The sequence below is a fragment of the Tachyglossus aculeatus genome, chromosome 17 (assembly GCF_015852505.1).
Source record: "Tachyglossus aculeatus isolate mTacAcu1 chromosome 17, mTacAcu1.pri, whole genome shotgun sequence".
Lineage (NCBI taxonomy): Eukaryota > Metazoa > Chordata > Mammalia > Monotremata > Tachyglossidae > Tachyglossus > Tachyglossus aculeatus.
Window position 1 is genome coordinate 902,449 of NC_052082.1, and position 12,607 is coordinate 915,055.

Here is a 12,607-nt window from a genome sequence, read left to right on the forward strand (position 1 = left end):
TGGCCGTTTTGATATTTCTTGTTTCCAGTTCTTGGTGCTCCCATCGCCCGGGCAGCACCAGCTGTCAGTGTTTGGATGGCTGCCCGGAGCGGGTGGACGCAGCAGAGGGTCTCCCTGGGGCTCTGTCCTCCGGCCATCCTAATGCCAGTCAGTAGTATATATTGAGAGCTTACCGTTGCAGTGCACTGTACTAAGTGCTTGGGAGAGTACAATATAACAGACACATTCCCTGCCCAAAATGAGCTTCCAGTCGCAGGCTGCCCGTTCCAACGCCCCACCTGGCTGCTCACAGTGCTCTGGTCCCCAGGGCCTCACTGACCTGCCCACCGGAAACCTATGCAAGGTGGGCCAGAGAGATGGGAGGAGACCCAGGGGAGGACAGTGTCGCTGAAGCCAAAGGTCGATCACTTTCATCGGCCTGGATGCTCCATCTCAATCATCATCATCAATCGTATTTATTGAGCGCTTACTATGTGCAGAGCACTGTACTAAGCGCTTGGGAAGTACAAATTGGCAACATATAGAGACAGTCCCTACCCAACAGTGGGCTCACAGTCTAAAAGGGGGAGCTGCTGGGCTCAATCTCCCCAGCAGCTCGCCTGCCTCCCACCATCTGACTTGGGGGATCCCTCAAAGGTCAGTTCTGGTTCAGAAGGGATTCTGTTCTCCATCTTCACCTCCTACTCCCTTGGAGAACTCATTTGCTCCCACAGCTTCAACGACCGCCCTTTCCTCTCCATCCAAACTGCTACCCTGCTCATTCAAGCTCTCATCCTATCCCGTCTGGACTACTGTACCAGCCTTCTCTCTGATCTCCCATCCTCGTGTCTCTCTCCACTTCAATCCATAGTTCATGCTGCTGCCCGGATTATCTTTGTCCAGAAACGCTCTGGGCACATTACTCCCCTCCTCAAAAATCTCCAGTGGCTACCAGTCAATCTGCACATCAGGCAGAAACTCCTCACCCTGGGCTTCAAGGCTGTCCATCACCTCGCCCCCTCCTACCTCACCTCCCTTCTCTCCTTCTACAGCCCAGCCCGCACCCTCCACCGCTAATCTCCTCACCGTACCTCGTTCTCGCCCGTCCCGCCATCAACCCCCAGCCCACGTCATCCCCCGGGCCTGGAATGCCCTCCCTCTGCCCATCCGCCAAGCTAGCTCTCTTCCTCCCTTCAAGGCCCTGCTGAGAGCTCACCTCCTCCAGGAGGCCTTCCCAGACTGAGCCCCTTCCTTCCTCTCCCCCTCGTCCCCCTCTCCATCCCCCCCATCTTACCTCCTTCCCTTCCCCACAGCACCTGTATATATGTATATATGTTTGTACATATTTATTACTCTATTTATGTATTTATTTATCTTGTACATATCTATCCTATTTATTTTATTTTGTTAGTATGTTTGGTTTTGTTCTCTGTCTCCCCCTTTTACACTGTGAGCCCACTGTTGGGTAGGGACTGTCTCTATATGTTGCCAATTTGTACTTCCCAAGCGCTTAGTACAGTGCTCTGCACATAGTAAGAGCTCAATAAATACGATTGATGATGATGATGATGACCATCTCAATGAGGATGATTCCAAAATTTACCTCTCCAGCCCTGACTTCTTCTCTGGAGTCTCACATTTCCTCCTGCCTTCAGGACATCTTTATCGGGGTGCTCCGCTGACACCTAAAACTAAACATATGCAAAAGAACCCATCTTCCCACCCAACTCTCTCATCCTCAGACTTTCCTATCACTGTAGACAGCACCACCATCCTCCCTGTCTCCCAAGCCTGGAACCTTGGCATTATCCTCGAGAAGCAGCGTGGCCTAGTGGCTACAGCATGGGTCTGGGAGTCAGAAGGACCTGGGTTCTAATCCACCACTTGTCTGCTGTGTGACCTTGGGAAAGTCATTTCACTTCTATGGTCCCCAGTTACCTCATCTGTAAAATGGGGATTAAGACTGTGAGCCCCCACTGGGACATGGACTGTGTCCAACCTGATTAGCTTGTATCTACCCCAACACTTAGTACAGTGCCTGGTACACTGTGCTGAAAAGTACCATTAAAAAATGAAAGATTAATCTGTCATTGAACCCACATAGTCTATCACCAGATCTTATCAATTTAACCTTCTCAACATCTCAAACTGAACATCTCCATCCAGACTGTTACCACGTTAATCCAAGTACTTATCTTACCCTGCCTTATTACTGCATCAGCCTCCGTGCTGGCCTCCCTACCTTCTGTCTCTCTCTCTATCGTTTTCCTATAAAACCATTCAGTTCATGTTTCCCCATTCCTTAAGAACCTCCAATGATTACCAATCCACCGCTGAATCACAAAGAAACACTACTGACTTTATAGCAATCAGTCACCTTGCCCCCTCCTACTTCACCACTCTGGTTTCCTGCTACAACCCAGGGTGCATCCTTAGCTCCTCTAATGCCAGTCAACTCAAGGTACCTCAGTCTTGTCTATCTATGACCAGTTTACTCCTAAACGCTGATCTCTTCACTCTCAAGAACCCAAGGACCTCCATACAATTCAACGATCTACTCAGGAAACTACCATATAAAGCAGTTACTGCAGTTGATAACCTCACCTACAACCCTTAAATTTCCCTGACATCACTATGACTCCTCAATCTCCACCCTCCAGTTAGCTAATTTCTGTCCCCACTTCCCTGCACATCCCCTCCTCCCCCTCCATTCACTCATTCATTCATTCAATCGTATTTATTAAGCACTTACTGTGTGCAGAGCTTGGGAAGTACAACTTGGCAACATACAGAGTCAGTCCCTACCCAACAACGAGCTCACAGTCTAGAAGGGGGAGACAGGCAACAAAACAAAACATATTAACAAAATAAAATAAATAGAATAGTAAATATGTACAAGTAAAATAGAGTAATAAATCTGTACAAACATATACAGGTGCTGTTGGGAGGGGAAGGAGATGGAGAGGGGGAGAGGAAGGAGGGGGCTCAGTCTGGGAAGGCCTCCTGGGGGAGGTGAGCTCTCATCAGGGCTTTGAAGGGAGGAAGAGAGCTAGCTTGGCGGATGTGCGGAGGGAGGGCATTCCAGGCCAGGGGGAGGACGTGGGCCGGGGGTCGACGTTGGGACAGGCGAGAATGAGACACAGGAGGTGAGTGGCAGAGGAGCGTAGGGTGCAGGCTGGGCTGGAGAAGGAAAGAAGGGAGGTGAGGTAGGAGGGAGCGAGGTGATGGAGATCCTTGAAGCCGAGAGTGAGGCTCCATCCAACCCCTCCCGGTCCCCATCCCTGTTAATCTTGTCCCAGTGCCGCCCCTCATCCTCCTCCCTCCCCTGCTCCAGTCCCTGTCAGCTCCTTGCCATCCAACCCCTCCTTCAGCCCTCCCCGACACACAGCTGCAGCCAAGCGTGGCCTGTGGAGCACCCCCCCCCCCCGCCCCCGCTTCTCCATCATGGGAAAGCTTCCCTACTTCCTTGACCTGTTCCTGACCCAGTCACGCCATCACTGAAACCTGGCTCTCCCCAGTTGACACACTTTCCCCTGCTGCTCTCCCTAGATGGGGCTTTATCTTCACCCAATCCCCCTGACTCACTGGGAAAGGGGGAGGATTTGGCGTCCTTTTCTCCCCAGTGCTGCTTTCGTGCCATTCCACATCTCCCATCCTTCTCTTTTTCTTCCTTTGAAACCCACCTCTTCCTTTCCTACCTTTTCATCCTCCTCTACTACCCACTCCAGATACAAGGCATGGTCATCTATGCCCCCTAGGCCCCCCTGGCCTCCAACTTTTTGAACCATTTTGATCCCTTTCTCACATTCCTTCTTTCTCCTTCCCGACACTAATACTTGGGGCCTTGACCATCTCCCCCGGAATCAACAGCAGGGCTAAAAACTGACAAGAAAAGACTTTACCCCACTCACACTTTCGGTCTTAAGATTTGATCTACACATAACCCTGGTCAGCCCCCGCCCCCTGCTAGAGCTCAGGGGTTCAGGGAATTCGCCCCCACCACCACCCTGCAAGATAGTGTCATCTAATGAAGAGAGCCCGGGACAGGGAATCAGGAGACCCAAGCAAGTTAGAGTCCCAGAGATGTTAAGTGACTTGCACCTGGCCACAGGGGAGGCCAGGGACCGAACTGGCTTAAGTTTTCACCTCTATAACATGGGAATAAAGTGCATATTTTCCCCTCTCTCAGATTAGGAGTCTCATGTAGGACAAGAACCGTGTCCTATCTGGTTACTTTGGATGCTCCCAGTGTTTAGGACAGTGCATGGCACTGTTCTGACTGTGCTAAAAGGTAGCCATGGTAGGCGCTTATGCTCACGGAATACCGTAATTAACCAGCAAACCTTTAGCAGGACGTTGTCAGCAGCGGGCACGGAGACCTGGATTTTTAACCTTGTTCTGCTCGGGTAGCAGGGTCGCGATAAGTTGGTTAATAGCAGTGCGCAACCTGGGCTCAGTAGAAGAAAATGTCCCGAAACGCCTATCAAAGGATGGGGACGGGGGAGGCGGTTAGCCGTTCTGCTCAAGGGGTAGGGGAAAGAAAGACTGGCCCTCCCACCACCCCGGCTCCGCCCAGAACCCCCCTCTTTCCCTTGCGCCCTAGTCCTGCTCCCCCCACCCACGACCCCTCCAACCTGCGGTCTCCCCCACTTGCCTCTAGGGTTAGCCTTATTTTTTTTCAGCTCTGGACAATAGTTGAGTTCACATTTGTTTGCTCAGTACAGTGCTCTACACACAATAAGCTCTCAATAAGTAGGATTAAGAACTTTTTTAGCATCAATTATATTTAATAATAATAATGATGGCATTTGTTAAGCGCTTACTATGTGCAAAGCACTGTTCTAAGCGCTGGGGAGGATACAAGGTGATCAGGTTGCCCCACGTGGGGCTCACAGTCTTAATCCCCATTTTTCAGATGAGGGGACTGAGGCACAGAGTTTAGTGACTTGCCCAAAGTCACACAGCTGACAATTGGCAGAGCCGGGATTTGAACTCCAGTGCATTCACTCATTCATTCAGTCATTTATTGAGCGTTTACTGGGTGCAGAGCACTGTACTAAGTGCTTAGAAAGTTCAATTCGGCAAGAGACAATCCGTACTCAACAACAGGCTCAGTACTAAACGCTTAGGAGAATACAATAGAACAGAGTTGGTAGACGTAGTAAATGCTGAGGTAGATACAACATAATCAGGTTGGACACAATCTATGTCCCCTCTAGACTGTGATCTCGTTGTGGGCAGGAATGTGCCTGTTTGTTGTTATATTGTACTCTCCCAAGCACTTAGTACAGCATGCGCTCAATAAATACGATTTAATGAATGAATGAACGAACATGGGGCTCACAGTCTTCATCCCCATTTTACAGATGAGGTAACCGAGGCACAAGATCACGATGAGGATCAACTTCCCTGGGGATGTAGCCAAGCTATCCCCATAATAATAGTAATAATAACGATGGTATTTGTTAAGCGCTTACTATGTGCCAAGCACTGTTCTAAACGCTGGAGTAGATACAAGGTAATCAGGTTGTCCCACGTGGGGCTCACAATCTTAATGAGATGCAGTGTGGCTTAGTGGAAAGAGCATAGGCTTGGGAATCAGAGGACGTGGGTTCTAATCCCTACTCTCCCACTTGTCTGCTGTGTGACCTTGGGCAAGCCACTTAACTTCTCTGTGCCTCAGTTACCTCATCTGTCAAACGGGGATTAAGACTGTGAGCCCCACGTGGGACAACCTGATTACCTTGCATCTACCTTAGCGCTAGAACAGTGCCTGGCACATAGTAAGCGCTTAACAAATACCATAATTTTTTGTGCAGAGAGTAAGCGTGGTATAGTAGAAAAGAACCCGGGCTTGGTTGCGGGTTCTAATCCTGGCTCTGCCACTTGTCAGCTGTGTGACTTTGGGCAAATCACTCAACTTCTCTGTGCCTCATTCACCTCATCTGTAAAATGGGGATTAAGAATGTGAGCCCCACATGGGACAACCCCGATTACCTTGTATCTACCCCAGCACTTAAGAGTATTGCTTGGCACATAGTAAGCACTTAACAAATACCATCATTATTATCAATAATAACCCCCATTTTAGAGATCAGGTTAAGCGCTTACTATGTGCCAAGCCCTGTTCTAAACGTTGGGGTAGATACAAGGTAATCAGGTTGTCCCAGGTGGGGCTCACAATCTTAATGAGACACAGTGTGGCTTAGTGGAAAGAGCATAGGTTTGGGAATCAGAGGATGTGGGTTCTAATCCCTACTCTGCCACTTGTCTGCTGTGTGACCTTGGGCAAGCCACTTAACTTCTCTGTGCCTCAGTTACCTCATCTGTAAAATGGGGATTAAGACTGTGAGCCCCACGTGGGACAACCTGATTACCTTGTATCTACCCCAGCGCTTAGAACAGTGCCTGGCACATAGTAAGCACTTAACAAATACCGTAATTTTTTGCACAGAGAATAAGCGTGGTATAGGAGAAAAAACCCGGGCTTGGTGGCGGGTTCTAATCCTGGCTCCGCCACTTGTCAGCTGTGTGACTTTGGGCAAATCACTCAACTTCTCTGTGCCTCACTTACCTCATCTGTAAAATGGGGATTAAGAATGTGAGCCCCACGTGGGGCAACCCGATTACCTTGTATCTACCCCAGCGCTTAGAGCATTGCTTGGCACATAGTAAGCGCCCAACAAATGCCATCATTATTATCGATACTAATCCCCATTTTACAGATGAGGTAACTGAGGCTCGGAGAAGTTAAGCGGTTTGCCCAAGGCACGCAGCAGACAAGTGGGGATTAGAACCCACGTCCGCTGAATCCCAAGCCCGGGCTCTTGCCACTGAGTCACACTACTTGCCCCCCACCCCCTGGGCATCCCAGGGCTTTGTCCGGCGCTGCCCAGTGCCCCCGCAGCAGTAAGTGAAGTGCCCCCCTCCTGCCTGCCCAATAAACCCGCGCCTCCCCGCCTCTCCCAATCAGCCCTGCCCAATCAGCCCCGGGTGCGGAGGATAAAAGCATCCTTGGCGGGGTGGGGGCTTTCTTTCCCCGCGTGCCTCTTCTGCGGTCCGGCCCGCTTCTCCTCTTCTACCATCTCGGCCCCCAACAGCCACACACCCCTCTGCCCCCCAACCCCGGACGGGCATGGGGCGCCCTGGGCTGCTGCAGCAGCCGCTCCTACTGCCCGTCTTGTTGCCCCTGGTCCTGGCAGCTCTGGGCAGCGGAGGGCCTCCCGCACCAGGTGAGGGGATGGCAAAGAGGGTTGGACGGGTCCTCTGCCGCGGTTTTCGCCTCCCGGGGACTCGGCCGAGATCTCCAAGCGCAGTGCTTTGCCACGTCCCTGAGCCCGGTGTAGATAAGGGGGCTGGGGGGCACTTCAGGGTTTACTCTCCCTTCTCGGGGTGCTACATCTGCCCTACACTGGGGGCTCTGACCAGGAACCGGGTGGGCAGGCAACCAGTACTCCCTGTTCGGGGAAAGGAGGTTCTCCCTCGGGTCTACCACCTGAGCAGCCTGGACGACAAGGGGGCTCCCTTACATGGGATATAACTGTGTTAGGCGGTGTCCTCACCTTATTCTGACTCAGTTGCCTTCACCCCAATTGCCCTCACCCCTTCCCCACAGGGCAGGGAAGCAGACATTGCATCCTGCGGACTAGAGTGATGCTGGGGCTCAAGCCTCGAATGTGGTGTGGAGCCCCTGCTTTGAGAGTGGGCACGGGCACCCGGGAATGAGGACCTGAACCTGCCCTAGCTGTGCCCAGGAACGGTGGTCTAGATCCTGCCCATCCACCAGGCTGGAACTGGGAGGGAGAAGGGAAGGTGTGGATTGAGATGGGGGCCTGGCCCTCTTCTAGGGTGGAATGAAGCCAGCAGTATGTGACCTCCCTGGTACAGCTGACCCCTCCCTCCCTGCAATCTCCCATATGACACCCCTCCCCCCTTGAGCCAGTAACACACCACCCCCTCCCGAGTGTGGTGCCAGCAGGGCTTGCACTGAGGAAAGAGTCTCCCCTGTCCTACCCAGACTTCTAGGTGCCTAGACCGAGAGAAATTGGCTCAGTGGAAAGAGCCTGGGCTTTGGAGTCAGAGGTCATGGGTTCAAACCCCGGCTCCACCACTTGTCAGCTGTGTGACTTTGGGCAAGTCACTTAACTTCTCTGGGCCTCAGTTACCTCATCTGTAAAATGGGGATTAAGACTGTGAGCCCCACGTGGGACAACTTGATTACCTTGTTTCTACCCCAGTGCTTAGAACAGTGCTTTGCACATAGTAAGTGCTTAATGAATGCCATTATTATTATTATTATTATTAATAAATAGCTCTCAGTAAGCAAGAGGAGGATTGGCCAACTGCATGTCGAGCCCTGAGAAATACAAGCTTGAGCAATCTTGAGGTAGTGGAATCATCCCTGATTTCTAAGATGACTGCCACCTGTGGGATTGGCCCTGGGACATAACCACCGTGCCTATAAAGATACAAGTGGGCACCCCTTCTGGCCCCTGACTGTTTGGGTGGACTTGCTCAAACACAGATGGTTGAGGAGAAAGGGATGTCCTACTGTCAGCAGGTCCTGTGCTGGCGTTTTTTTCTGCAGTAGTGGGGATGGTTTGTTATGTAGAAAAGCAGCATGGCTCAGTGGAAAGAGCACAGGCTTTGGAGTCAGAGGTCATGAGTTCAAATCCTGGCTCTGCCAATTGTCAGCGGTGTGACTTTGGGCAAGTCACTTAACCTATCTGTGCCTCAGTTACCTCATCTGTAAAATGGGGATTAAGACTGTGAGCCTCCCGTGGGACAACCTAGTGCTTAGAACAGTGCTTTGCACATACCAAGTGCTTAATAAATTCCATTATTATTATTAGGTCATCCACACTCTCTCACCTGGCCCTCCTGTGCCCAGAGCCTGCACTATGGAGTGACTGGTAGTTAAAACAGGGTACACTGTCTGTGGTCCTAGAATGGTTATCTGAGACCACTGCTGCAATTCCTAAGTGGTGTCTACTGTGTGTGCTGAGCACTGCAGTGAGCACAACAGGTAGCTGCAATATGGTACTAAGCACTTGAGAGTGCAATAGGTAGCAGCTGTGATCCTGCCCTCAAGGAGCTGCAGCCTCCCCCACCTGCTAAACCATCATTGAGTGTGACTGGTGGATTGGCATAGGGAGGGATGGGGCTAGTCCTGGGAGCAGGTGTGGCCTTCTCAAATAGGAGCACCCTTAAACACTTTGATACTTACCCCACCCCTATAGCATCTAAGTACTTATCTTTATGCACTACTTTCCCCCACCTGTAACACTTTGTCTCCCCCTGTTAGCCCTCTGGATAGGGATAGTGGCTGTCAACTTTATTGCATTTATTGCATTGTACTTTTTCCAGTGCTTAGTATAGTGCTCTACTCTCAGAGCAGGGTCATTGATTTCTCTCAGGGAGAAGTCTGGTCCAGCAAGAAAATCTGCACCAGTCTGGTCTTGAAGGCTCATCCGGTAAAGAAACTGACCATCCATTCCTTGCATGTGTAAACCTCTAACTGGCTATCTGCTGGAAACAAGTCATGTTTTAACCAGTGACCTTTAGACCAGCCTGCAGCCAGGACCTGTGATCTCTGGAGCGATGCACCACTCACACCCTCAGGGAATGGGGGACACCTGGGCTCCCTCATTCCCTCTGGGAATGGGGTAACTCAGCTGACCCTACTAGATCCTGAGCAAATGCTGGACTGGCTGGTGCGGTGGTAATAATAATAATGGCATTTCAGTGCTAACTACGTGCCAAGCACTGTTCTAAGCGCTTGGGGAGATACAAGGTAATCAGGTTGTCCCACGTGGGGCTCAGTCTTAATCCCCATTTTACAGATGAGGTAACTGAGGCACAGAGAAGTGACTTGCCCAAAGTCACACAGCTGACAAGTGGTGGAGCTGGGATTAGAACCCATGACCTCTGATTCTCAAGCCTGTGCTCTTTCCACTGAGCCATGTAGGATGACCATGGGTGGAATGGCTATGGTGCACCACCCCCAACTTCTTCAATCACCTGAATGGGCTTTAAAATGGTAGTGGGAGGTGGGACTCTGGCATGGAGTACATACAGGAGGGCAGATGGCCTGGCCCCTTTAGTCCTAGACGAAGGCCTGTAGCTCACTGAAGGCTCTAAAAGCAAGTAATGGCAAATAGAGGCTGTGGACTTTGGAAGAGCAGGAGGTGGGGGTGGTGCTCCTTGTGGGTAGGGAACATGTCTCCCAAATCCTTAGTACAGTGCTCTGCACATACTAAGTGCTCAATAAAGAACATTGTGGGTGGGAGGGTCTCAAGCTGTGTGTGAGTGTTGGAATAGCCGTAAAGGCCACTGGCAGTGGTGGGAGAGCCTGGAGGTCAAGCCGGGAGACCTGATGAGAAGTGATCTGGGTCTAGGGGTGGTGGAGTAGAAGGCTTGGGACTGGCCGGTGCCAGGCAGGGATAGAGAGCTGTGAATTGAGATGGGACCCCTGATTTAAGTGTTCCCCTTCTACTGGTGAGGACCCTGCTTCCCTGCCCTTCCTGTGCTATGAGACTAAGCTCCTTGAGGCCTGGGATACTGTACTAACCACTGCACTCTCTCAAGCTCTCAATACAGTACTCTGTACCCAGCAGGGCCTCTAAGTGCTACTAATGGATAGGTGGGCTAACAGCCTCTCTGCCTGCTGGATCAGGATCCCGAGGATTTCCCTAGTGAGCTCCAGACTGTTCTACTGCGGCCCGATAGGAGCCAGCCCGGCTACCCGTATCCCATTTCTGTCTTGCAGATGAACGAGCCTGTAGCGCCAGTCGGCAGGCTGCTTGTGGGCGACAATGCATTCCTCTGGCATGGCTGTGCAATGGGGAGCAGGAGTGTCCCGACGGGGTGGACGAGCAGTGCGGTGAGTCCTTGGCAAAAGCCATCCCTTTCTAACCTCCACCTTTGGGAGCCCTTTTCTTCATGCCTTATACCCTTACTAGACCTGGGCTTGGTACCTGACTACCCAACTCTGAGTACCATGCTGCTTCTGCCTCCTCCTAGACCAACCCAAGGGGCTGGGCTAGCGAGCCTGCCTCTGCCCCAGCTGGAGTTCCTTGGTGGTCCTGGAGCGTGAGGGTGGTGAATGGTGGCCCACTGGGCGACTGACCCCACTTCTTTCCCCCAAGCCTCGAGTTCTGAGAGCTCAAAGGGGATTCAGATGATGAAAGCTTCCTCAAGCTAACCCCCAAATCTCCTCTGCCTGCCTGTCCACTCATTCATTCATTCAATCGTATTTACTGAGCACTTACTATGTGCAGAGCACTGTACTAAGTGCTTGGGAAGTACAAGTTGGCAACATATAGAGATGGTCCCTACCCAATAGCGGGCTCAGTCTAGAAGGGGGAGACTGACAACAAAACAAAACATTAACAAAGGAAAATGAATAGAATAAATATGTACAAGTAAAATAGAGTAATAAATATGTACAAATATATATACAGGTGCTGTGGGGAGGGGAAGGAGGTAAGGTAGGGGGGAGGAGGGGGCTCAGTCTGGGAAGGCTTCCTGGAGGAGGTGACTCCCCTTGGTGCCTGCCAACCTTGACTGAGGCTCATACTGAGCTATCTCCCAGGGATGGCACCGGGTCAAACTGGCTGCCCTGTGGCTCACATGACACTGCCATGGGTGTGGCAGCCTTCCTGCCCACTCCCCCTCCCTGTCCATAGTGATAGGGCCCTGCTCCTCCTCCTAGCTGCCCCTTGCACGTGGGCAGTCCTGACACCTTCCATCAGGCCTATTTGGCTGCAAGTGGCCTGAGACAGAGGCACCTCATGGCAGTGGGCCCAAGCACCCAGGAGCAGGCAGCTGCTTGGCAAAAAGCTGGACCTGACCTGGCAATGCCCCACTGGTTTCTTACCTTATAGGTGACATGTTCATTCTATGGCCACTTACAGGGAGACATTCAAGGGGTTAGACTAGGATGGGAACAAACTTTCCATGCCCACCCTGACCTGACCTTCTTAACTCCTGCCACCTTCTGCAGATGCAGAATGCCATGGTAACCCCCTCACCTGGCAATGTGATGATGGGAAGTGTATTTCAGTACATTGGGTCTGCGATGGTGTTGGCGACTGCCTGGACGGCTCAGACGAGATGGACTGTGGTAGGCACCGAGATCCGAAAACCTCCCTCTGCCCTAGCACCTGGGGATGAATCTAGCCCAACCACACCCACATCCCAGACCTGGGCACTAGGGACCCTCATGCAGGACTCCAGTCCCCAGTGGCAGTCACCCCTCAATCCCAGGGATGGTGTCAACACTGGTGCCAGGAGTGGGAGTGACACTGTCCTCCTCTGACAGTGTGTTCAGACCAGAAAGTCCAGTGCCCCGGGAGCTCCCAGTGCATCAATGCCTGGGAGATCTGTGACCTCCATGAGGATTGCGACGATGGTTCGGACGAGGCTGACTGTGCCAAGGACCACTGCCTGCCCGGCCAGTGGCGGTGCAGAAATGGCATTTGTGTGATGGACTACTGGAAGTGTGATGGCGTGAACCACTGCGGGGACTCATCGGATGAGGATGTGTGTGGTATGTGTCCTCGGGGCTGGACCAGGGAGGGAGCCATGGCCTACCCTGGGGGTACAGAGGAGACCATTGGGTAAAATA

At 51.9% G+C, this 12,607-nt stretch overlaps 1 protein-coding gene across 1 annotated transcript in view; it reads left to right on the forward strand.

Annotated features, from left to right (window-relative positions):
• The first annotated feature begins 7,113 nt into the window (after window positions 1-7,113).
• Window positions 7,114-12,607, forward strand: part of LOC119939420 (low-density lipoprotein receptor-related protein 1-like) — a 43,752-nt gene continuing 38,258 nt past the window's right edge. The window contains exons 1-4 of the mRNA XM_038759430.1: window positions 7,114-7,211; window positions 10,748-10,861; window positions 11,984-12,103; window positions 12,302-12,529. Of these exons, the coding sequence (XP_038615358.1) occupies window positions 7,115-7,211; window positions 10,748-10,861; window positions 11,984-12,103; window positions 12,302-12,529 (559 nt within the window). The 5' untranslated portion in view covers window position 7,114. The remainder of the gene's footprint in view (window positions 7,212-10,747; window positions 10,862-11,983; window positions 12,104-12,301; window positions 12,530-12,607) is intronic.